This window comes from Anolis carolinensis, unplaced genomic scaffold, assembly GCF_035594765.1.
Source record: "Anolis carolinensis isolate JA03-04 unplaced genomic scaffold, rAnoCar3.1.pri scaffold_14, whole genome shotgun sequence".
In the NCBI taxonomy this organism is placed as follows: Eukaryota; Metazoa; Chordata; class Lepidosauria; order Squamata; family Dactyloidae; genus Anolis; species Anolis carolinensis.
The window spans coordinates 1,565,537-1,589,744 of record NW_026943825.1 but is presented as its reverse complement, the minus strand read 5'-3'; the positions used below and the strand labels follow the sequence as shown (position 1 = coordinate 1,589,744).

At 40.8% G+C, this 24,208-nt stretch overlaps 2 protein-coding genes across 5 annotated transcripts in view; one reads left to right on the top strand and one right to left on the bottom strand.

The window, feature by feature from the left end:
* mettl25b (methyltransferase like 25B) overlaps positions 1 to 19,670 on the top strand; it is a 20,657-nt gene extending 987 nt beyond the window's left edge. For 3 of the 4 annotated variants that reach the window (XM_062964870.1, XM_062964871.1, XM_062964869.1), the window contains exons 2-9: positions 270 to 377; positions 462 to 583; positions 2,393 to 2,606; positions 4,062 to 4,124; positions 4,308 to 4,448; positions 7,078 to 7,760; positions 9,549 to 9,736; positions 9,979 to 19,670. In XM_062964870.1, the coding sequence (XP_062820940.1) occupies positions 282 to 377; positions 462 to 583; positions 2,393 to 2,606; positions 4,062 to 4,124; positions 4,308 to 4,448; positions 7,078 to 7,760; positions 9,549 to 9,736; positions 9,979 to 10,097 (1,626 nt within the window). In that variant the 5' untranslated portion in view covers positions 270 to 281 and the 3' untranslated portion in view covers positions 10,098 to 19,670. Of the gene's footprint in view, positions 1 to 269; positions 378 to 461; positions 584 to 2,392; positions 2,607 to 4,061; positions 4,125 to 4,307; positions 4,449 to 7,077; positions 8,391 to 9,548; positions 9,737 to 9,978 lie in introns of those variants that run through there. The other variant, XM_062964872.1, reaches the window with a different exon arrangement.
* Positions 10,703 to 24,208, bottom strand: mrpl24 (mitochondrial ribosomal protein L24). The gene is made up of 6 exons (XM_062964873.1): positions 24,125 to 24,208; positions 20,148 to 20,335; positions 18,982 to 19,077; positions 15,492 to 15,595; positions 13,338 to 13,468; positions 10,703 to 10,990 (listed from the first exon to the last, which is right to left on the bottom strand). The coding sequence occupies exons 2-6, from the start codon at positions 20,328 to 20,330 to the stop codon at positions 10,854 to 10,856; spliced, it is 651 nt and encodes a 216-aa protein (XP_062820943.1). The 5' UTR covers positions 20,331 to 20,335; positions 24,125 to 24,208; the 3' UTR covers positions 10,703 to 10,853.

The window sequence follows — 24,208 nt, the reverse complement described above, 5'->3', positions numbered from 1 at the left end:
CGCCCCCTTCCCTAGCTCCGCCCTCTAGTCCTAAAAGGCCTCTCAGGAGAGATATAGAGGCTCAGCCCTGTCTCTGCTCTTGGGAAGAGGCCCCGCCCCCACCCCTAACCCCGCCCTTTGGGCCTAAAAGGCCTCTCAGGAGAGGTATAGAGGCTCAGCCCTGTCTCAGGCTCTTGGGAAGAAGCCACTGAACTAAAGGATGCCTACAGTTGGCTCCTCTCCCCAGCATTGCTTTGTCCTCCCACATACCTTGTTTTCCTTGTTTGCAGTGGGCTTCGGCCATGAAGACTTTCTTGCTGGAGGAGCAGAAACGTTTAGCGGCAGACATTACTCGCTTCCTCTCTCTTTACAACCACATCACGGATGCCTACATCATCGTATGTCACGTCTTTTGGGGGTTGGACCGTGGTGGGCCTTTGGGATGCGACCTTCATAGTCTTTGCTGCCTTTCTTTCTTGCAGGAGTTTTTCACAGACAACTTGTGGGGCAGCCTCCCTCTTTCCTGGCAGGCAGCTCTGGATGGTCTCCGCTCCCCACAGCTGGCTGCCCTCTTGCTGGAAAATAGGGCCACCCCAGAGGCCAGGTAAGCTTTAAAGGACGCATCCTGTGGACCATTTGGAGAGATAGGGCGGAATACAAATAAAGTTTTTATTATTATTATTATTATTATTATTATTATTATTATTATTATTATTGTATGACACAGTAAACAAGATAGATATGCTGGATTTCGTGTCACAAAATCACAAGTCAAACACTTCCCAAATGTCTAGGACTGTGTGATGTATTTTCGGATGATGCATGCAGATCCCAGTCGGGTGGCCTTTTGCAGTTGGCAGATCATGATTTTGTCAATGTCTATTATTTCCAAATGCCGGCTGAGATATTTTGGCACGGCACGCAATGCGCCGATCACCACCGGGACCACCTGCACTGGTTTATTATTATTATTATTATTATTATTATTTTATTATTTTATTGTATGACACAGCAAACAAGATAGATATGCTGGATTTCGTTTCATTATTAAATAATTTTAATAATAATAATAATTATTATTATTCACATCTTGTCCTTTCATTACACTATGGAACATGACTTTTATTCCTGGGTTATAAACATAATTTCCTAATTGGTTCTATCATACAACATGGAAAAAGTGTATTAAACTGCAAAAACTTTGTTTTTGTGGGACATCCTGCAGCACCTTTTGCTGTAGTTGTTCAAAGTATATCTCATCCCATATAAGCCGACCCGAATATAAGCCGAGGCACCTAATTTTATCACAAAACTGGGAAAACCTACTGACTCGAGTATAAGACGAAGGTGGGAAATGCAGCAGCTACGGGTCAAATTCAAAAATAAAAATAGATACTACAGTAGAGTCTCACTTATCCAACACTCACTTATCCAACGTTCTGGATTATCCAATGCATTTTTTATCCAAGCTTCTGCCAGCCCATTATTTTGGATAAGTGAGACTCTACTGTACTTATTTATTCAGTACAGGTTGCCATTTGAGTACGGATCTGGACACGTCCCATTGTTTTTGAATGTATATTTTCTTATTGTACATTGGATTGTGTGTGCCAAATAATCAATAAAATAATTTAAAATACAGTAGAGTCTCACTTATCCAAGTTAAACGGGCCGGCGGAACCTTGGATAAGGGAATATCTTGGATAATAAGGAGGGATTAAGGAAAAGCCTATTAAACATCAAATCAGGTTATGATTTTAGAAATTAAGCACCAAAACATCATGTTATACAACAAATTTGACAGAAAAAGTAGTCCAATACACAGTAATGCTATGTAGTAATTACTGTATTTATGAATTTAGCACCAAAATATCACGATGTATTGAAAACATTGACTACAAAAATGCGTTGCATAATCCAGAATGTTGGATAAGTGAGACTCTACTGTATTACATTTAATATATAATATATAATTAATATTATTATATTAGTATAATATTGTATTACATTATAATATTATTATCAATATAATATTATTAATAATTTGTTACTCATAATGTGCACCTTGCTTATCCACTATTGCAACCTCATTGTTTTTAATCTGGTGTTTTAATTTTGTGTTGTGTTTTTTCACCTATTGTGTATATTTCATTATTGGTTTTGGTTTTTGTCCTTTGATCTTTTATATTTTCTCATTGCTTGTATTTTGATTTTGCTGTAAGCCGCCCCGAGTCCCCTTCGGGGGAGATGGAGGCGGGATATAAATACATTTATTATTATTATTATTATTATTATTATTATTATTATTATTATTATTATTATTATCAATACAATCCCCCCACCCCACTTGTTGCCTCCCTCCCTTCTCTGGCTATGAGGCTTCCCCTCTATGTCTGGCTTCTCTTGTTGTCAGCTACAGTTCCGTCTGGCCGCTTTCGCTGCTGGCCTTCAAAGCCACCGCTCGTTCCTTGACGTTCCCTAGAAGAGCCGGGGGTCGAGGGGACGCCGCGGGGCTTGGGCGGCCAGAGGAGTTCCGGGAGAACCCTTGGCAGAGCGCCAGGCTGCACCCCGTCTTCCGGAAGCACGTCAAGCCCAAGAAGCAGCACGAAATCCAACGGCTGGGGCAGGTAGGGGCTCTGTGTGGGCCGAGACAGATGTATCACATCAGCCTGCTGTGGGTCTTGCCTGCAAAACAAGGCGAGGGAGTCCGTTGACCCGAGGCGGCACTCAAAGGACTCATACCAATGCTTCCCTGGCTGATCACCCCCAACTTGGGTGGATTTGTTCTATAGAGAAACGTAAAAAAAGGAAAGTATGGTATATAGTATGTAAGTACTGTTGGTGATGTAATATTATCTTCTATATAAACAACTTTTAGTGGCACTTGTTATACAAGCTGGAAACGAAGGGAATTATGGTGTCATATTTAACATCAATATAAACTGTGTCCGGCCACGCATTGCTGTGGTGAAGTCTGGTGGTATGGGAAATAAAGTATTGAGGAATTGGTGGTGGTTAAGGTAAAGGGCAAAGGTTTTCTCCTGACACTAAGTCCAGTTGTGTCCGACTGCACACTGAAGTGGATTATATGGCAGTGTGGAGTCAAGATAATCCAGTTCAAAGCAGATAATATAAGATTATAAATGGGTTATATAGCTGTGTGGAAGGGCCTTGAGTTTACACTGCCATATAATCCAGTTAAAATCAGATAATCTTTATTTTATAGGCAGTGTGGAAGAGGCCTAAGTGAGGCCTAACTCTGCCTGTCCCCTGGGCTGAGTGGGTTGCTGGGAGACCAAGTGGGCGGAGCTTAGCCTTCTAACTGGCAGCAATTGGATAAAAACAATTAGTCCTCTCCCTCTAATTAGGACTTTATTTTTTTTTCTTTGTGTTGTATGAACGTAGAGGCATGGATGAGGGGTTGTGCTGCCAAGTTTAGTGTTTCTGGGATGTGTAGTTTTGTTGTTTTGTCCTAGGCCGAAATTTCATTACCCTTTTATATACAGTAGAGTCTCACTTATCCAACACTCGCTTATCCAACGTTCTGGATTATCCAACACATTTTTGTAGTCAATCTTTTCAATACATCATGATATTTTGGTGCTAAATTCGTAAATACAGTAATTACTACATAGCATTGCTGCGTATTGAACTACTTTTTCTGTCAAATTTGTTGTATAACATGATGTTTTGGTGCTTAATTTGTAAATTCATAACCTAATTTGATTTTTAATAGGCTTTTCCTTAATCTCTCCTTATTATCCAACATATTTGCTTATCCAACGTTCTGCCGGCCCGATTACGTTGGATAAGTGAGACTCTACTGTATATAGATGAATACTTTATTCAAGGTATCCACTATTTGTATTCTCATTCGCTACATTAGTATAGTTCTTAACATAAAGGAATACACTTGGCAACACTTGCAAAGATATTATGGGGAAACTATTCCTATTTATAGTTTAAGTGCCAATATTGTCAAATAGAAATAAAAACCAAGCAAAGTCTTTGTTCTATCCCTGCTTCCTTCTCCTCCCAGTTGAAGGAGATCCATCACGGCTGCCGTTTCCTCTTCCCTGCAGGTGGTGAAGAGGCTGAGCGATCTCACTGGGTGCCACCATGTTGTCGATGTGGGTTCTGGGCAGGTAAATCTCTAAGCATCCCATGATTTCCCCATAGCAGTTGGGATTCGAACAAGGTCTGTGGGGTAGTGGCCACTCTTCTTACAATTATCTCAATTAGGCCTCACTTGGGGTTGTAGAAAAGCCCCAAACAACTCGTCAGCCTCTTTCAAAACCCTAACTGTACTCCCTTTCCTGCCCTGCCAGGGCCATCTCTCCCGCTTCCTGGCCTTCGGTCTCAATCTGCCAGTCACTGCGCTCGAGGGCGATGCCCGCCTGGCCAGTCAGGCTGCCAAGTTTGACCAGGAGTTACTTCAGGTGTTGAAGAAAGATTGCAACAACACTCAGGTGAGGATCCAAAGACGGGGCAGGGAACAGAGAAGGAGGACTGCAGCCAAGCAAGTCTGATACGAGGGTCTGAGATGTAAATAATAATAATAATAATAATACACTGTAATAATAAATGTTTTATCTGCTTCTCCTTGTGGCTCAACCCTTTAAGAAGTCCAATCAGAGACGAATTCAGAAGGTTTTTTCTGTCAATGATTGATCGATGTGAGGTGGATAAATTGAGACACTTACAGCCTCCTGTCTCAATTCTCCCCTCCATTTGGCAACTCAGCAAATAAGTAGCACGAACAAATAAGACCACATAGCTGTCTGCCGATCCTGGCGGTAATTAGTCTTTATTTACAAGTATGTACACAAATAGCAGCCAGATCTGCTCAGACACATGTTTCTCTAACAGCAGGATTAATGGCGACTACAAAGAACTCTTATCAGTAAAAATAGCACCTCCCAAAATTCCTTTCATTGTGACAAAAACGAAGTTGCATTCCTTTTCCCTCTAGGCAGTAAATCATTGCTCTATGCGGTTAACTACTTCTGTACTGGATCACTTACCGAAGCAAACACACACTTACATTAAAACAATGAGTTAAACATTTCACTATATTAAGCACTAGCTGTGCCCGGCCACGCGTTGCTGTGGCGTTGTCTGGTGGTGTTGGTGAGAAATTGTTGAGTTAGTGGTGGTATTGAATGTCCGTTGTATGGTTGTCTTTATGTTTAGTATGTATTTGGTTGTTTGTGTACTGTGAAAGTGGTGAGAGTAGAGGGGGTCTTTGTCGCTGTGTAGTATTGTATAGTATGCATACGTTGTCCAAGTGTTGTGAATGGTTAGATTGTGTCTTGGTGCATAGTAGAAAGGGTTGGGGTGGATGGCCGTTAGGGGTGTCTCCAAATTATTGGATGGTATAGTTCTATGATTATTATTATTGCTGTTATCATGATTATTATCTTTATTATCATCATTATTATTATATATTGGGTGGATGGCCATCTGTCAGGAGTGTTTGGATTGTGTGGTCTTGCATGGTAGGAGGTTGTACTGGATGATTCTTAGGGGTGTCTGCAAACATGAGGATTCCATGATATTGTTATTAGTATTATTATTATCAAGAGGCTATATGGCCATCTGTTGGGAATGTTTGGATTGTGGCAGGAAGGGGTTGGACTGGATGGGCTTTAGGGGTCTCTCCTATCTCTGTGACTGTAGGATTCTATTATTATTTTTATGGTGGAGATATTGGCTGGCCACGGATGATCGGCGGGCGCTAGGACCCAGGGGACAGCTTTTTCCCATTGCCTGCCTTCCCTCTTGCGGCGGCCATTATGCTTTCTCTTTCCATCCCTCCCGGCATGGCTCCCGATGGTGCGTTGTGGGTTCTGTCCATGTGGAGGTGCGTGAAGTGATTTTGTGTTGTTTCAACCTTAAGGTGTGGATGATGGGTTGTGTTGTCCAATTTCGAGGTTGGGGGCCCCGTAGTTTTGTTGTTTTGTCGGTCGCCGTGATGCCATCACTCTTTTATATATATTACTTGACATTTTCTTCTTTATGGTCTCAGGAAATGTAATACCTGCTGATTTATTTAATTCTTCCCTCCGGATCACGGAGTACTTTTATTAAATGGTCTTTACTGGGGTGTATTCCTTTGACAGGTGTTAGACGTCTCTTGAGCCAGCAAGCTTCTGGGTTGTGTGCAAAATGGGAGGGATGCTCACCTGTTTGTCTTCCATGTGGTTGTGTCTGCATCACTGTTCGTGAGTTGTCTGCTGGGTTGCGAGGAATTACATTCATTGCAAACATCTAAGCTTAATCAAACATAGTTTCACCAGGTTCTTAGCTTACTCTGCCAAAGAGTGCTGGTGCCTCATCAAAGATACAGTTCCCATGATTCCATAGTATTGAGTCATGGCATTTGCAGTGGTGTCAAAGGGCATTTAATTCTACAATGTAGAATTAAATGACTCACTGTCATTGATAAAAAGATATAACCTCAAGGACAGAAGCCTGCAGCACTCTGCTCAAGATTTCCCTTCAATATGAAGTAACTTTTCTTACAACCTGGACAGAAGAAGCTTGTGATGCCCTTGTGTATAGCCACCCCGAGTCCCCTTCGGGGGAGATGGAGGCGGGATATAAATAAACTTATTATTATTATTACAGTAGAGTCTCACTCATCCAAGCCTCGCTTATCCAAGCCTCTGGATAATCCAAGCCATTTTTGTAGTCAATGTTTTCAATACATCGTGATATTTTGGTGCTAAATTCATAAATACAGTAATTACTACATAGCATTACTGTGTATTGAACTACTTTTTCTGTCAAATGTGTTGTATAACATGATGTTTTGGTGCTTAATTTTTAAAATCATAACCTAATTTGATGTTTAATAGTCTTTTCCTTCATCCCTCCTTATTATCCAAGATATTCGCTTATCCAAGCTTCTGCTGGCCCGTTTAGCTTGGATAAGTGAGACTCTACTGTATTATTATTATTATTTATTTCAGTATGAATTTTTGTGGATTATAATGCACTTTTTCCAGAGCCAGCTTTTCCTGTTTTCCAACACTCCACAATGTGGATGGGTGGATGTTATTGTTGGTTTAGTTCTCCATTGTTCTCTGTTTGCAGGCTCAAGAAGACTTCTCTCACAAAGCGCCACGCCACATGGTGGGCTGGGTTGATCCCAGGGCGCCGTGGCCAGAGTTTGTACGCTTGCTGCAGCCGGAGAAGAACCGAGACGGGGGAGCAGCCAGAGAGCCCCCTAAACGGCCAGCTTTGGCCACAGGCTCTGAAGAGGAAGGCTGCCCACCCGCCATAGTGCCTCATGAAGGAAGAAGAGCAGAAGCTGCCCCAGAAGATGGGGACTCCCCTGTCCACCCCTCTCAAAGGCCTCCTGGAAGCCTTCTCCTCACTGGACTCCATGCCTGCGGTGATCTGAGCGTGGCCCTTTTGCGGTATTTTGCCCGCTGCCCACAAGTCGTGGGCATCACCTCAGTCGGTTGCTGCTACATGAAGCTGACCACAGAAGAGGAGACCTCGGGCCTTTCTCCCGGCCCCCCGTCCTCCGAGTGGGGCTACCCGCTGAGCAGATGGGTCTCCTCCCTGCCGGGACATGGGCTTTCCTACAAGGCCCGGGAAGGGGCCTGCCACGCCATCGAGGACTACGCCCAGCGGCTCCGGCAGCAGAGCCCCACACTCCGGACCCACTGCTTCCGTGCCGCGCTGGAGGTGGTGATTCGGGCTGCGGACCCAGACAAGAGGCGGTTGGGGGTCCAGACCATCAAGAAGGTCCACACTCTCTCCTTCCAAGAGTGAGTCCATGCGACGGCTATGCTGGCCCTTCAGGTCAGCAGAACGGCCAGTGTGGGGGGTGGGATCGCCACTGCAGCCCATTGAGGGTGTGATGTTTGGGTAGCTGTGAGTTTTCCAGGCTGTATAGCCATGTTCCAGAAGTATTCTCTCCTGACGTTTCGCCCACATCTATGGCAGGCATCCTCAAAGGTAATGAGGTGTGTTGGGAAATAGTCAGGAGGGTGGCCAATTTTCTCTTTTCAGCGGCAAAAAGCAGTAAGTGCGTCATGAAAAATCTGTAAGTGTTAAAACTGCACGGGGAGGAGGATTCAGACCTTAACACAGCAGCTAATTGACTTGTGGAGATGAATGGGCCGATTAGGATTTTCAATAATTATAATGCTTAATTAACAGTTTATCTCTAAACTAGTGGTTCCCTTTCCAGAACAAATATTACTCAGTGCCCCCAGGGGTCCTGCTTCAGCCTCTCCTCTACTCCAAGATGCAGGGCTGTGAGTGGGAGGTGGGCAGGGCCACAAATGGGCGGCCAGGACTGAGGTGGGCGGAGTTACGAGCTCTGAGTCAGGGCTGAGCTTCTATCCCTGTCCTGCGGCGCCTGCCAGGACACAGGAGGCGGAGCTAGAGGAGGGGGCGGGGACTTTTCCCAAGTGCTTGATGGGGCTGAAACTCTATATCCCGCCCCCTTGTTCTAACAAGCACCTCAGGGGAGGTAGACAGAGGCGCAGCCCTGTCTCTGGCACTAGAGAAGAGGCCCCGCCCCCACCCCTAGCCCCGCCCTTTAGTCCTAAAAGGCCACTCAGGAGAGGTATAAATGCTCAGCCCTGTCTCATGCTCTTGGGAAGAGGCCCCGCCCCCATCCCTGGCCCCGCCCTTTAGTCCTAAAAGGCCTCTCAGGAGAGGTATAAATGCTCAGCCCTGTCTCACGCTCTTGGGAAGAGGCCCCGCCCCCACCCCTAGCCCCGCCCTTTAGTCCTAAAAGGCCTCTCAGGAGAGGTATAAATGCTCAGCCCTATCTCACGCTCTTGGGAAGAGGCCCCGCCCTTTAGTCCTAAAAGGCCTCTCAGGAGAGGTATAAATGCTCAGCCCTGTCTCACGCTCTTGGGAAAGGCCCCGCCCCCACCCCTAGCCCCGCCCTTTAGTCCTAAAAGGCCTCTCAGGAGAGGTATAGAGGCTCAGCCCTGTCTCATGCTCTTGTGAAGAGGCCCCGCCCCCTCCCTTAGCCCCGCCCTTTAGTCCTAAAAGGCCTCTCAGGAGAGGTAGAGGCTCAGCCCTGTCTCATGCTCTTGTGAAGAGGCCCCGCCCCCTCCCTTAGCCCCGCCCTTTAGTCCTAAAAGGCCTCTCAGGAGAGGTATAGAGGCTCAGCCCTGTCTCATGCTCTTGTGAAGAGGCCCCGCCCCCTCCCTTAGCCCCGCCCTTTAGTCCTAAAAGGCCTCTCAGGAGAGGTATAGAGGCTCAGCCCTGTCTCCGGCACTTGTGAAGAGGCCCCGCCCCTCTGTCCTAATAGGTGCCATCACCGCCCCCCTGGATTGTTGCAGCACCCACCCGGGGGCGGTAGCACCCACTTTGGGAATCACTGTGTTCCAGGATCTCTTCCCAAAAGCCCTATGCAAGATATCAACAGAGACTGGGGGGTATGCTAGATGGGAAATGCGGGGAAAGAGATGGAGAAGCGGCAAGTGCCCCTCACAATTGGCTCTGACCTTTGATTGCTGAGAATATGATCCCCTGGAAATGCCTCTCTCACTCACTATGAGTGGTCTCAGCTCTCACTCCAACTCTTTTTGCAGGTATGCCCACCTCGGCCTGGAGCGCCTGGGCATGAAGCCCAGCTTAGCCCACATATCGCCTGAAGCCTTAGCAGCCATGTTGGCCGAAGAGCAGAAGGTGGTGGCCTTCTTCAGCCTTGCCCTGCTCCTGTCACCTGTGATGGAGACCCTCCTGCTGCTTGACCGCATGATCTACCTGCAAGAGCAAGGTGAGCCTGGAGTTGGGGAAAATGGGCTCTGAGTAGGGAGCTGGTTGTTCCGGCAAGGCTTGGGCTCTTGCAAGTAGGACTTAATCTCCTTCCCAGGATTGCTGTGAGTTTTCCAGGCTGTCTGGAACATGGCCATACACGCTGGAAAACTCACAACAACCCAGTGATTCCGGCCATGAAAGCCTTTGATAATGAAGCCCTGTGCTGGCCTCCCCTCACTCCTGTTGTGTTCCCTTCTACAGGCTTCCAGTGTGAGCTCCTCCCGCTGTTCGATCCCCACTTCTCCCCCAGAAACCTAGTGCTGCTGGCAGCCAAGGCTAAGGCAGGATCTGACCTCACAGACCTGGCAATGGAAACGTAATAGAGAGAGAGAGTGACACCCTCAGGAAGCTGGAGAGGTTTAAATTGCCTCTGCGTCTGTCTCAGTCTCTGTTATATGGCATTGAATATTTGCCTTATATGTGTACAATGTGATCTGTGCTGAGTCCCCTTTGGGGTGAGAAAGAAGGGCGGGATATAAATACAGTAGAGTCTCACTTATCCAACATAAACGGACCGGCAGAACGTTGGATAAGGGAATATGGTGGATAATAAGGAGGCATTAAGGAAAAGCCTATTAAACATCAAATTAGGTTTTGATTTTACAAATTAAGCACCAAAACATCATGTTATACAACAAATTTGACAGAAAAAGTAGTTCAATACGCAGTAATGCTATGTAGTAATTACTGTATTTACGAATTTAGCACCAAAATATCACGATGTATTGAAAACATTGACTACAAAAATGCGTGGGATAATCCAGAACGTTGGATAAGCGAATGTTGGATAAGTGAGACTCTACTGTACTGTAAATAAATAAATAAAGAAATAATTCTGATATTGAGCACCCTTCTCCTTGGGGGACAAGACCCTATTATTTTAAGAAAAGGCACAACTTCTTGCTGATAAAACTACAGACTGAAAGGCGGCAGAGTCCTGGTATAATTTCCACCCTGGGAAACAGACTCAGAGGAGGAAAAATCCTGGCTGAAGGAGGAGAGCCTCAAGGTCCAAAGTGTGGCGGGAGTAAAGCCTTCCTTTCACGGTCCCAGCCGTGGAGGGCAGAAGAGCAGCGCTAATACCAATAGGACTTCCGGAAGCGCCGCGTCTCCACGATCCCCTTCATCTCCATGATTTCCTCTTGGAATGTCTTCAAGGACGGGGTGTAGGTGTTCTCCAAGGCATCCTCCACCGATGTGTCCTTGGGGCCGTCTTGGTGGAACGTGGCAAAGAGCGGGAAAGAGAAAAAACGTGAGCCCATTTGTGCACTCCGCAGGGGAGCGTTCGGGACTTTTCATCTCTAAGGTTAAATTCCTCATAGCAGTGATGGAGAACAACTTGTGGGAATGGATCCGGGAAAGTATCCACTCCCTGCTAACAGAAATAACAACAACTAATATTGGGTTGCTATGGGTTTTTCAGGCTGTATGGCCATGTTCCAGGAGCATTCTCTCCTGACGTTTCACCTGCATCTGTGGGGTTCCTCCATACAACAACAGCCAGGCTACCTCTGCAGGTACCCTCACTGATTGACTGTGCAGCTTCATGTCTACTCAGTGCTAATCAAGCTTGCTAACTGAAACATTCACACTTGCTTCAAACAGACAAGGGTTCTTTCTCCCGCCCTGGACATTTCACAGATACCGTATATACTTGAGTATAAGCCGAGCTGAATATAAGCCAAGGCACCTAATTTTGTCACAAAAAACTGGGATAACTTATTTACTCGAGTATAAGCCGAGGGTGGGAAATGCAGCAGTTACGAGTAAATTTCAAAATAAAAATAGATACCAATAAAATTTCATTAATCGAGGCATCAGTAGGTTAAATGTTTTGGAATATTTACTGTATTTCAAAGAAAAGCAATAAACTAGCTGTAAGTGGAAAAGTATGGGCAACAAAAACAATATGGTATCAACAATAACATAATAATAATAATAATAATAATAATAATAATAATAATAATAATAACAACAACAACAACAACAACAACAACTCATTTGGATCCCATCCTATCTCCCCATGGGGACTCAGGCCGGCTTCCAACATATTAACAGGCAAACATTCAATATATATTATATTAACAATGTATATATATAAACAATGCAGAGCTAGATATAGATCTATAATTATAGATACTAATTTCACATATGCATTTCCCCCTGAAACGTTTGCAAATCCCTGTGTGTGTGTACATTTCTCCTAAAATATTTGCAAGCCATATATACACACACACACACACACACACATATATACATATATATATATATACCTGCCATAGATGTGTGCGAAATGTCAGGAGGGAATGCTTTTGAACATTAATAATAATAATTTATATACCGCCCTATCTCCCAGAAGGGACTCAGGGCAGTTTACAACAAAGATACAGACATACAATATACAACAATATAAAAACACATTACACAAAAAATAAAATTTACAGTAAAATAACAATCAGTAAAACCACAGCGGCTTCCAATTGGGGTCAATAATGTTGTGGGTAACATAGACCATGATAAGGAAAACATGAGACTGTATAGTAAATTTCATGCCAAGTCGGTGGAATAGCCAGAATGGAATTCATTCAAACACCTGCTGAAACCAACATGGCCACATAGCCTGAAAAACTCACAGAAACCCAGTGATTTTGGCCATGAAAGCCTTTGATAACACTATTATTATTATTATTATTATTATTATTATTATTATTATTATTATTATTATTATTATTATTATTATAATATTATGTCACAGCAAACAAGATAGATATGCTGGATTTCGTATTGTAAAATCACAAGTCGAACTCTTCCCAAGTGTCCAGGACTGTGATGTATTTTCGGATGATGTGTGCAGATCCCAGTAGGGTGGCCTTTTGCAGCTGGCAGATTATTATTATTATTATTATTATTGTTATTATTTCTGTTAGGGGGAAGTGGGTACTCTCCCGGATCCACCCCACAGGTTGATGATGATGATGACTATTATTATTATTATTATTATTATTATTATTATTATTATTATTATTATTATTATCTATATATATAAAAGAGTGATGGCATCATGGCGACCCACAAAACAACAAAACTACAGGCCCCCCAACCTCGAAATTTGACAACACAACCCATCATCCACGCCTCTAGGTTGATACAACAAAAAGAAAAGAAAAATAAAGTCCTAATTAGAGAGAGAGGAATAATTGCTTTTATCCAATTGCTGCCAGTTAGAAGGCTAAGCTCCTCCAACTTGGTCTCCTAGCAACCCAATAAAAAATAATAAAAAACACTAAAAATTAATACAATAAAATACTATAATAACAGAAAATAACCAAAAATAATACAAGAAAATAATAAAATATAATAAATAAAAATATAACTTACAATAAAATTAATTAAAAAATGCAAATAACGTCAAATAAAAATTACACAACAATTTTTAACCAATACCACCACCACTTTGCCACAGCAATGCGTGGCCGGGCACAGCTAGTTATTATGATGTTTATAACTTGTAAGTAAACTCAAGGAAATGCTCTCCCGCCACCCTTAAGCCCCAGCTTCACCTTTCCATTGCTCTGGGATAATGCCGTCCTCCCGTTGTTCCACCGGTTTGGGGATGATCCGGCCGGTCCTGAGAGAGACTCGCACTCGCTCCCCTTCTTCTGTGTAGCGCCATTCTACTTCTGTGGGCTTTCTGGAGAGGCGGGATGACAGAAAACATACAAAAGAGGCCAAGGGATTACTTCTACAGCGTAAACCCCATTTGCCCCACTTCTACATCTGCACAAAGGGCAGCTGCAAAATCCAAGCAACGTCCCTTGTAGTCCTTTAAGGGAATTTTCCAGCCAGTTGCAGTGAGCTTGCAACATCAGCATTTGTGATGAAAAAGCACTGAAAAGTATCATTTTGCACCTTTACAATAAACAAACGGCTCCAAATATGTGTTGTTTTTCATCTCACAATAAACACATGCTGCTAAACGCCCAGAATTTTATAAACACCATCAAAGAAAAACTAAGATGCAACCTAATTGTAACCACTTATACTGTATCTTCTTTAGGAAGTCCTTTGAGTACATTTGCTGCTGAACTGCATCTAAAAAAGCATCATTTTGCATCTTACAATAAACAAATGGCTCCAAGAAGTGTTGTTTTTCACCTGCTACATGCTACAAAATGCCCAATATTTTATAAAACATAATTGGAGAAAAACTACAATGTAATGGAGCCACTTATACTGTAGCTTTTAGAAAAGCAACACAATTCCTTCTACTGTTGCCGTCCATTGTGACTTGTGTATTTTTTCAGAATGCTCTTGCCCAAATGTTGGAATTTTGAGCACTTAGATTAATTCCATGCATCTTCACCACCGGGTTCTTCCAAACTAGAAAGGCAGGATTTGCTTCCAAAACAAACAGGGAAACTCTACTTAAATTTGTTGCTGAAGGCTTTCATTGCTTTCACTGGGCTGCTGTAGGTTTTTTGGGCTTCCCAAAAAACGCCACTGAAATCCACAGCACATGGACAACATCAACAGAAAGGAGGAAACCATGAAAATGAACACAATCTGGCTAGTAGTATTAAAAAAACCAGAATCAAGACAGTAAATAAAGAACACCATTCAGAAACTGGAGACTTCCAAACTTATACTCGAGTATAAGCCGACCTGAATATAAGCCGAGGCACCCAATTTTACCACAAAAAACCCTGGGAAAACATTGACTCCAGTATAAGCCAAGGGTGGTAAATTTCAGAAATAAAAATAGACACCAATAAAATTACATTAATTGAGGCATCAGTAGGTTAAATGTTTTTGAATATTTACATCAAGCTCAAATTTAAGACTGTCCAACTCTGATCCAATCATTTTTCTCATCATCTTCAATCTAAATGTGCTTATGTATCCTTTTAATAATAATAGAGTAAAATAATACAGGAAAATAATACATGTAATAATAAATAGAGTAAAATAATAAATGTAATAATAATAACAGAGCGATATAATAAATGTATGAATAATAATTTAAAAATAGATTAAAATAAATGGAATAGTAGCCATAATAACAAGAGTAAAATAATAAATGTAATAATAATAATAATAATAAATACATCAAAATAATAAATGTAATAATAGAGTAAATTAATAAATGTATTAATAATAAATAGAGTAAAATATAAATGTAGTAAATAAATAAATAAATAAATATACTCAAGTATAAGCTGACCCAAATATAAGCCAACTAGGACCCTCACCTGAGTATAAGCCGAGGGGGACTTTTTCAGTCTTAAAAAGAGGGCCCGGGCTATGGTGCAGGCTGGAGAGCAAGCCAGTGCAATTAACTGCAATGAATCACTCTGACCAGGAGGTCATGAGTTCGAGGCCTGCTTGGAGCCTATGTTTGTCTTATCTTTGTTCTATGTTAAAAAGGCATTGAATGTTTGCCTATATGTGTAATGTAATCCGCCCTGAGTCCCCTTCGGGGTGAGAAAGAAGGGCGGAATATACATGCTGTAAATAAATAAATAAATAAGTGAATATGTTGGATAATAAAGAGAGATTACGCCTATTGAACATCCAATTAGGTTATGATTTTACAAATTAAGCACCAAAACATTATGTTATACAACACATTTGACAGAAAAAGTAGTTCCAATACGCAGTAATGCTATGTAGTAATTACTGTACTTACGAATTCAGCACGAATTTTGCTTGGTTACCTGTCTGTGGGATCAATGAGGGCCACCTCTCGCAGCAACAGCGGGGCTTCGCTGGTCACGTAGGTCCCCGGTTGGGTGCTGGTCTTCCCCAGGTAGCGGTAATGCTGGGGAGAAAAAGAGCTGGGATGAGACCACCTCCCCTCAGTCTTCTGAGGGTGCCACACTACAAAACCCGCTCTACAGGCTCCCCATTGACTCTAGGCCTAACATTTAATTCTATGGGAGGTGCTAAATATCTAGAAAACTTAAATATCCCAAAATTTCGGCTTGCTTTTAGCTGGGCCAGATTTAATGCACTCAAATCAGCCATACTAGAGGGTAGATACAAAGGTACTGAATATGAAAACAGAGCATGCCCTTGCGGGGAGGGTAATGTTGAAACTGTAATACATGTACTTTTTATTTGTACAATTTACAAAGATGTTAGACTGAGGTTAATATCCCCTCTACTCACTAAATGGCCAGGGAGAACCCTAAAATGGTACTGCAGTTATTTATTGTCTGATCTTGACAAAAGGATAACAGAGCAGGTGGCCAAATTTCTCTTTTCAGCGGCAAAAAGCCGTAAGTGTTTCATGAAAAACCTGTAAGTGTTGAGAGTGTAACAAAGAGTATCCAGGGGACGTTTTACTAATTGGAAATCAGTTTTTGTTTTAGATTATAAAGATAGCCAAATAACCAATAGAGAATGGAGACACTTGTTATTAACCATAAGCCAAATGTAATGTCATAAATTACTCAAATGTTGTACTCCATCATTGTACTGTAACTTGATCCTAGCCAATGGTTTGTTGACCGAAATAAAGGCTACTGACTGACTGACTACAAAACCCATCAGCCACAGGGGACAGGGAAGCTCTGATCGCCAAACACAGTTCACCCATCTCCCCATCTACTCATCATCGTCCTAAAAACAAAGGCAACTCAGGTTCAAGTTCCCACTCGGCTTCGATGCTCCCTTCAGCCTGGACTACTTTGTAGGGCGGCTATGGAACAAGACATGTCCTTTTAGCTCAATATGAAAAAGATAGAACATTTGGAAATTGCATCTGGAGGAAGACGATAAGCCATAGGTCATTTTGATTGTGGTTGGACTAGATGGCCCATGTAGTCCCTTCCAACTCTATTATTGTACAGTAGAGTCTCACTTATCCAACATAAACGGGCTGGCAGAAGCTTGGATAAGCAAATATCTTGGATAATAATGAGAGATTAAGGAAAAGCCTATTAAATATCAAATTAGGTTATGATTTCACAAATTAAACACCAAAACTTCATGTTATACAACAAATTTGACAGAAAAAGTAGTTCAAAACTCAGTAATGTTATGTTGTAATTACTGTGTTTACGAATGTAGCACCAAAATATCATGATATATTGAAAACATTGACTACAAAATGGCTTGGATTATCCAGAGGCTTGGATAAGTGAGACTCTACTGTAGGTTAAGGTAAAGGTTTTCCCCTGACATTGTCCAGTCGTGTCTGACTCTGGGGGTTGGTGCTCATGTCCATTTCTAAGCCAAAGAGCCGGCGTTGTCCGTAGACACCTCCAGGGTCATGTGGCCACTGGCATGACTGCATGGAGGCCATTACCTTCCCGTCGGAGCAGTACCTATTGATCTACTCACACTCTGGGGTTGGTGCTCATCTCCATTTCTAAGCCCAAGAGCTGGCATTGTCCATAGACACCTCCAAGGTCATGTGGCCACTGGCATGACTGCATGGAGCGCCGTTACCTTCCCACCAGAGCAGTACCTATTGATCTACTCACACTCTGGGGGTTGGTGCTCATCTCCATTTCTAAGCCAAAGAGCTGGCATTGCACGTAGACGTCTCCAAGGTCATGTGGCCACTGGCATGGCTGCATGGAGAGCCGTTACCTTCCCGCCAAAGCAGTACCTATTGATCTACTCACATTTGCATGTTTTCGAACTGCTAGGTTGGCCGAAGCTGGGGCTAACAGCGGGAGTTTACCGCGCTTCCCGGATTTGAACCGCCGACCTTTCAGTCTGCAAGTTCAGAAGCTCAGCGGTTTAACCCGTCACACAACTTGAATCTAATGCTCACCTTTTTCGGGTTAAATTACCTTCCCGAAATTAGGGTTTGTGTAAAATCTAAGTGATGACCCAAAGCAAAAGGGGAAGCTGCTTCAGGAGCATCTGAAATTTGAACAATGCATTAGATTCAATAGTGCATTAGACTCAAGGAAAATACAGGGTATTCTGATTTTGTGATTTCATAATTTCTGAGTTGGCGTCACAGACGAAGCTACACAAATGGCTGCTCACCTCCCGCATCTTGCAAAGCTCAACCCTTCCTTGTGTCCTGTCCCACTTTTCTCTCTGCAGGGGAACCTGACTTTTATTTTATTTTTAACTTATTTAATACATTGATATCCCATTCTTTTCACCCCGAAGGGGACTCAGAGCGGCTTACAAATCAAATGTACATACGATATATTATTAGCATAGCACAATATAAGCATTAAATTACTATATTGTGCTATATCATTATATGGTAACTAGCTGTGCCCGGCCACACGTTGCTGTGGCGTTGTCTGGTGGTGTTGGTGAGAAATTGTTGAGGTAGTGGTGGTATTGAATGTCTATTGTATGATTGTCTTTATGTTTAGTATGCATTTGGTTGTTTGTGTACTGTGAAAGTGGTGAGGATAGAGGACACTGTTTATGTCGGATTAGTGAGACTCTACTGTATATTTGTAATCTTATATTATCTGCCTAGAACTGCCCCTTCTACACAGCTGTATAAAATGCACACTGAAGTGAATTATCTGGCAGTGTGGACTCAAGATAATCCAGTTCAAAGCAGATAATATAAGATTCTAAATGGGTAATATAGCTATGTGGAAGGGCCTTGAGTCTACACTGCCATATAATCCAGTTAAAATCAGATAATCTGTATCTTCTAGGCAGTGTGGAAGAGGCCTGAAGCCTAACTGTGCCTATCTCCTGGACTGAGTAGGTTGCTAGGAGACCAAATGGGCGGAGCTTAGCCCTCTAACTGGCAGCAATTGGATAAAAACAATTATTCCTTTCCCTCTAATTAGGACTTTATTTTTCTTTTCTTTTTGTTGTATCAACCTAGAGCCGTGGATGATGGGTTGTGTTGTCAAATTTCGAGGTTGGGGGGCCTGTAGTTTTGTTGTTTTGTCCGCTGCCCTGATGCCATCACTTTTTTATATATATAGATATTATTAGTAATATTACATTCAATATATAATATATAATTAATATTATTATACTATTATTAGAATATTGTATTACATTATAATATTATTATGAATATTATAAGTATATACAATATATTATATATTTATAAATTATTGTATATCATATTATTTTCCCTCTGCCTGACTTTCTATGGAGAAAAGCTCAACCATTCCACATCCCTGATAATAATTCATATAATCATCCCCACCAGCCCTCCCTTTCCCGCGTAACTCCCTGCTCCATCTGCTGCCCACTCACCAGGTTCAGGCCCTGCAGGACGACCCAGTTCCGCTCCTTGATGATCTGCACCACCTGGCCTTGCTTGCCGCTGTCCTTCCCTTTCAAGATCTGGACCTGTAGACAGAAATGGATGCCCCACGAAAAATGTGTGGTAGTGTGAAGAAGTGTATAATTATATTTTGTTTAGAGGTGATATGTGTATTTGATTTTGTTTGAACAGTCAGGTTTGGCTAAGTTAAAATGGTGAGTATTTGAATTGACATTATGTATGGGGGAAGGTAGCCATCTTAGAGTGCTAGAGCAGGTTACCATAGCAACAGGGGCGGAGCCAACCGCCGCCTGGAAAGGAGAAGGGGAAATATTTTAAAACCCAGCAGTTGGTGATTCTCTAGTCACAGAGAAGGATCTGATTCTTGTGTGGAGAATCAGGCTGGCTTAAATAGAGGGATTTGAGTCAGATTTAGGTTGGACCAGACTAGGCAAGTTAGGTGATTTGTCTAGGGTCAGTTATAGAGCCTGTGGATTAGGGAACATTAATCCCAGGGGATCCAGGAGGATCAGGGTTTAGTGTAATCCAGAGAAAGAAGTATTTTGAAAGTTTAACCACCTTATAACTGTTTGTAACCATTAAGCGAAGTGCCTTTAATAAGTTATCTGAAACCATCAAGCTCTGTACCTGCAATAAACTTGTTTTGATTTTATTCTAATCAAGCCTCTGTCATACTCTCATATTAAATTAAGCAACATCAACATCTGTAGTGGAATAAATAGAGAAAGCTTATAAGAACCAGTACCATCTGCCTGACGTCTCTCCATTGGTGGCAGCGAAGAAGATAATCAAACAAATCATTAATTAACATCATCTCTCATAAAACATCTTTATTAAGTGGTGGTTATCTGTGTGTGTGTGTGTGGGATCAAAAAGGGTTCCATCTCTGACACACATTCCTGCCAGACACCTCACCTCTATACATATTGGTGGCAAAGCTGAGGGGATTCCAAAAGGGATTCCATCCTCTGCCACCTCAGCTCCTTACATTAATTGGTGGCAGCGGTGGGATTCAAAGGGGATTCCATCCTCTGCCACATCAAGTCTCCACAGTAGCAGTCAAGCCTCCACTTCCCACATGTAGCTCAGCGCAACCATGGTATGTCCAAGAACGTCACGGCCCCGGGAGACTCACCATGTCGCCCTTGAACACCTTCCAGTCCTCCTCCTTCAGAGGCTCCACAAAGATCTTCTTCCGCCAGGTCCCAGGGGGGTTCTTGAGCTTGTCAGCGAAGGATCCGGGCCGGTTCATGCCATAGCGGTAGCCGGGCCACGGCTTGAACTTCTCGGCCAAGGCGAGGACGGCCGACAGCCTCATGGCTCCTGGTAGAAAGGGGAGAAGGTCAGCCATTGCATTGCTATCTGCATTAGTGCAGGGAAGGCTTACTGTATACCCGTGCGGTATGAAGAGAATGAAAACTGAAAGCATGTCCTTTTATAAGGCCACTTCTATCAGGATATTTCATCCGTTTTTATTACTCCCATTGTGCAGAAGATTCCTGGCAGAAATGAAGAACATTATCTAAAATATTGCATAGAGCAGGGGTTCCCAAACATTTTCAGCCGCAGAGCCCTTTTTGAAGCAAAGGTTCCCCAAGAAATAATAAATACTGTATATACTTGAGTATAAGCCTAGTTTTTCAGCAATTTTAGGACTGAAAAAAACCTCCTCGGCTTATACTCAACTGAGGGACCTGGTAGGCTTATATACAGGTTGGCTTATACTCAAGCATATATGGTATATTTATTATTTTTCTCTATTCTTGTACCGGTTTGCACCTTTTACCTTTGTCAACTCGATATAGACACAGGGTCTATTCCCATCCCAATTTGCACTTCCAGAATTTGCATCACTTTATCAGTCACCTTGTGTTTACAATATTTATATGGTGCACCTTACCCAGTCTACTTTTACAATCTCTCAGTTTTAATCCATGTTTTTATTAGTTCTTGTTTTTTATTGGCTAATGTTTTATTTTATTTATTTTATTTTTTTATTGTGCAAGTTGTTGTCTATTGCTGTGTTTTATACTGCTACTATTTTTATTCGAGCTTGGCCCCATGTAAGCCGCCCTGAGTCCCCTTCGGGGAGATAGAGGCGGGGTATAAAAATAAAGTTATTATTATTATTAATTATTATTATTACATTTATTATTTTACTCTATTATTGTTGTTACTTTTATTTATTTATTTATTATTTTTTGCTACATTTATATGCCGCCCTTCTCACCCTGAAGGGGACCCAGAGCGGCTTACAAATTAAATTTACATACAATATTATATTATTAACATAGTACAATACTGGTAATAAATTACTATATTGTACTGTATCAATATATTGTAATAGTATTAGTAATATTACATGTAAAATATGATATATAATTAATATTATCATATTGCATTATTAGTATTATATTGTATTAAAATATAATATTATGAATATTATATGTATATACAATATGTTATAATTATTATATATTATTGTAAATTATATTGTATAGTTTATATATATATATATATACACACACACACACATATAAAACTAGCATAGCATGTTATTGCGGGAGGGGCCTCCAGCTGATGCATTTATTTACTTATTAATTCTTTATTTATTTACATTTGTTTTACTCTATTTTTATTATTATTAATACATTTATTATTTTACTCTATTTATTATTACATTTATTATTTCACGCTATGATTATTAAAAGGATACATAAGCACATTGACATTGAAGAAGATGAAAATAATGATCTAATCAGAGTTGAACAGTCATATCTTAAATTACAGTTTGATGTAAAGATTCAAAAACATTTAAACTACTGAGGCCTCAATTAATGTAATTTTATTGGTATTACGGTCTTACCATATATGTGTTTTAAATGAAATTTTTATCCTGTATTGTTGTTTACATTGATATATTGTATTACTGTTTTATCTTTTTATATTGTGATTGTGTTGTGTTGCTTATATTTTGTTTGGGCCGCTGCCTCATGTAAGCCGCCCCGAGTCCCTGCGGGGAGATGGTGGCGGGATATAAATAAAGTTTATTATTATTATTATTATTATTATTATTATTATTATTACTGGAGTCAATGTTTTCCCAGTTTTTTTGTGGTAAAATTAGGTGCCTCGGCTTATATTCGGGTCGGCTTATACTCGAGTATATACGGTAATGTAATTTTATTGGTGTCTCGGCTTATACTGGAGTCAATGTTTTCCCAGTTTTTTTGTGGTAAAATTAGGTGCCTCGGCTTATAGTCGGGTTGGCTTATACTCGAGTATATACGGTAATAATAATACTTTATTTTTATATCCTGCTCCCATCTCCCCCAGAGGGACTCACATGGGGAACAAGCCCAATGTCACATATTATAAATAGTCATACATTAAAACCAATATAAACAATAAAACCACATGTTTATACAGTAGTCTCGCTTATCCAACTTTCTGTATTATCCAATGTAGTCTGCCTTTAGTAGCCAGTGTTTTTGTAGTCAATGTTCAATACATTGCGATATTTTAATGCTAAATTCATAAATACAGTAATTACTACATACGATTACTGTGTATTGAACTGCTTTTTTGTCGATTTGTTGTATAACATGATGTTTGGGTGTAATAGGCTTTTCCTTAATCCCTCCTTATTATCCAACATATTCGCTGGCCCGTTTATGTTGGATAAGCATAGCACAATATAAGCATTATATATTACTATATTGTACTAGACCACTATATTGCAATATTATTAGTCATATTACATGTAATAGATAATATGCAATTATAATAGTGTATTATTATAATACAATATATTATATTATTAGCATAGCACAATATAAGCATTATATATTACTATATTGTACTAGACCACTATATTGCAATATTATTAGTCATATTACATGTAATAGATAATATGCAATTATAATAGTGTATTATTATAATACAATATATTATATTATTAGCATAGCACAATATAAGCATTATATATTACTATATTGTACTAGACCACTATATTGCAATATTATTACTAATATTACATGTAATAGATAATATGCAATTATAATAGTGTATTATTATAATACAATATATTATATTATTAGCATAGCACAATATAAGCATTATATATTACTATATTGTACTAGACCACTATATTGCAATATTATTAGTCATATTACATGTAATAGATAATATGCAATTATAATAGTGTATTATTATAATACAATATATTATATTATTAGCATAGCACAATATAAGCATTATATATTACTATATTGTACTAGACCACTATATTGCAATATTATTACTAATATTACATGTAATAGATAATATGCAATTATAATAGTGTATTATTATAATACAATCTATTATATTATTAGCATAGCACAATATAAGCATTATATATTACTATATTGTACTAGACCACTATATTGCAATATTATTAGTCATATTACATGTAATAGATAATATGCAATTATAATAGTGTATTATTATTATATTTTATTACATTATATTACAGTAGAGTCTCACTTATCCAACACTCACTTATCCAACGTTCTGGATTATCCAACGCATTTTTGTAGTCAATGTTTTCAATATATCATGATATTTTGGTGCTAAATTTGTAAATACAGTAATTACAACATAGCATTAATGCTTAATGAACTACTTTTTCTGACAAATTTGTTGTGTAACATGATGTTTTGGTGCTTAATTTGTAAAATCATAACTTATTTTGATGTTTAATAGGCTTTTTCTTAATCTCTCCTTATTATCCAACATATTCGCTTATCCAACATTCTGCCAGCCCGTTTATGTTGGATAAGTGAGACTCTACTGTATCAATATTATATGTATATTCAATATATTATTAGTATGCTAATAATATTATCATGCTAATGCTATTAGGAGCACTAGACAAGCTTGTCACACCCAGAATTGTAGTAGAAGGTTGCACTTGTGCTGCCTCTGAGTCCAGTGGAGTCTCCTTCTCTGGAGGTTTTTCAAGCCGAGGCTGGCTGGCCATCTATCGGGAGGGCTTTGATGGTGTCCTAGCAGAATGGGGTTGGCCCGGATGGCCCTTGGGGGTCTGGGATTCCCTTTGGGGTTGCTTACCTTTCTCTTGCCCCGGCTACAGACACTCCACACACGAGCAAGCAAAGCGGAAGAGGCGGAGACAGCCGCGGTGCACGGTGGGAG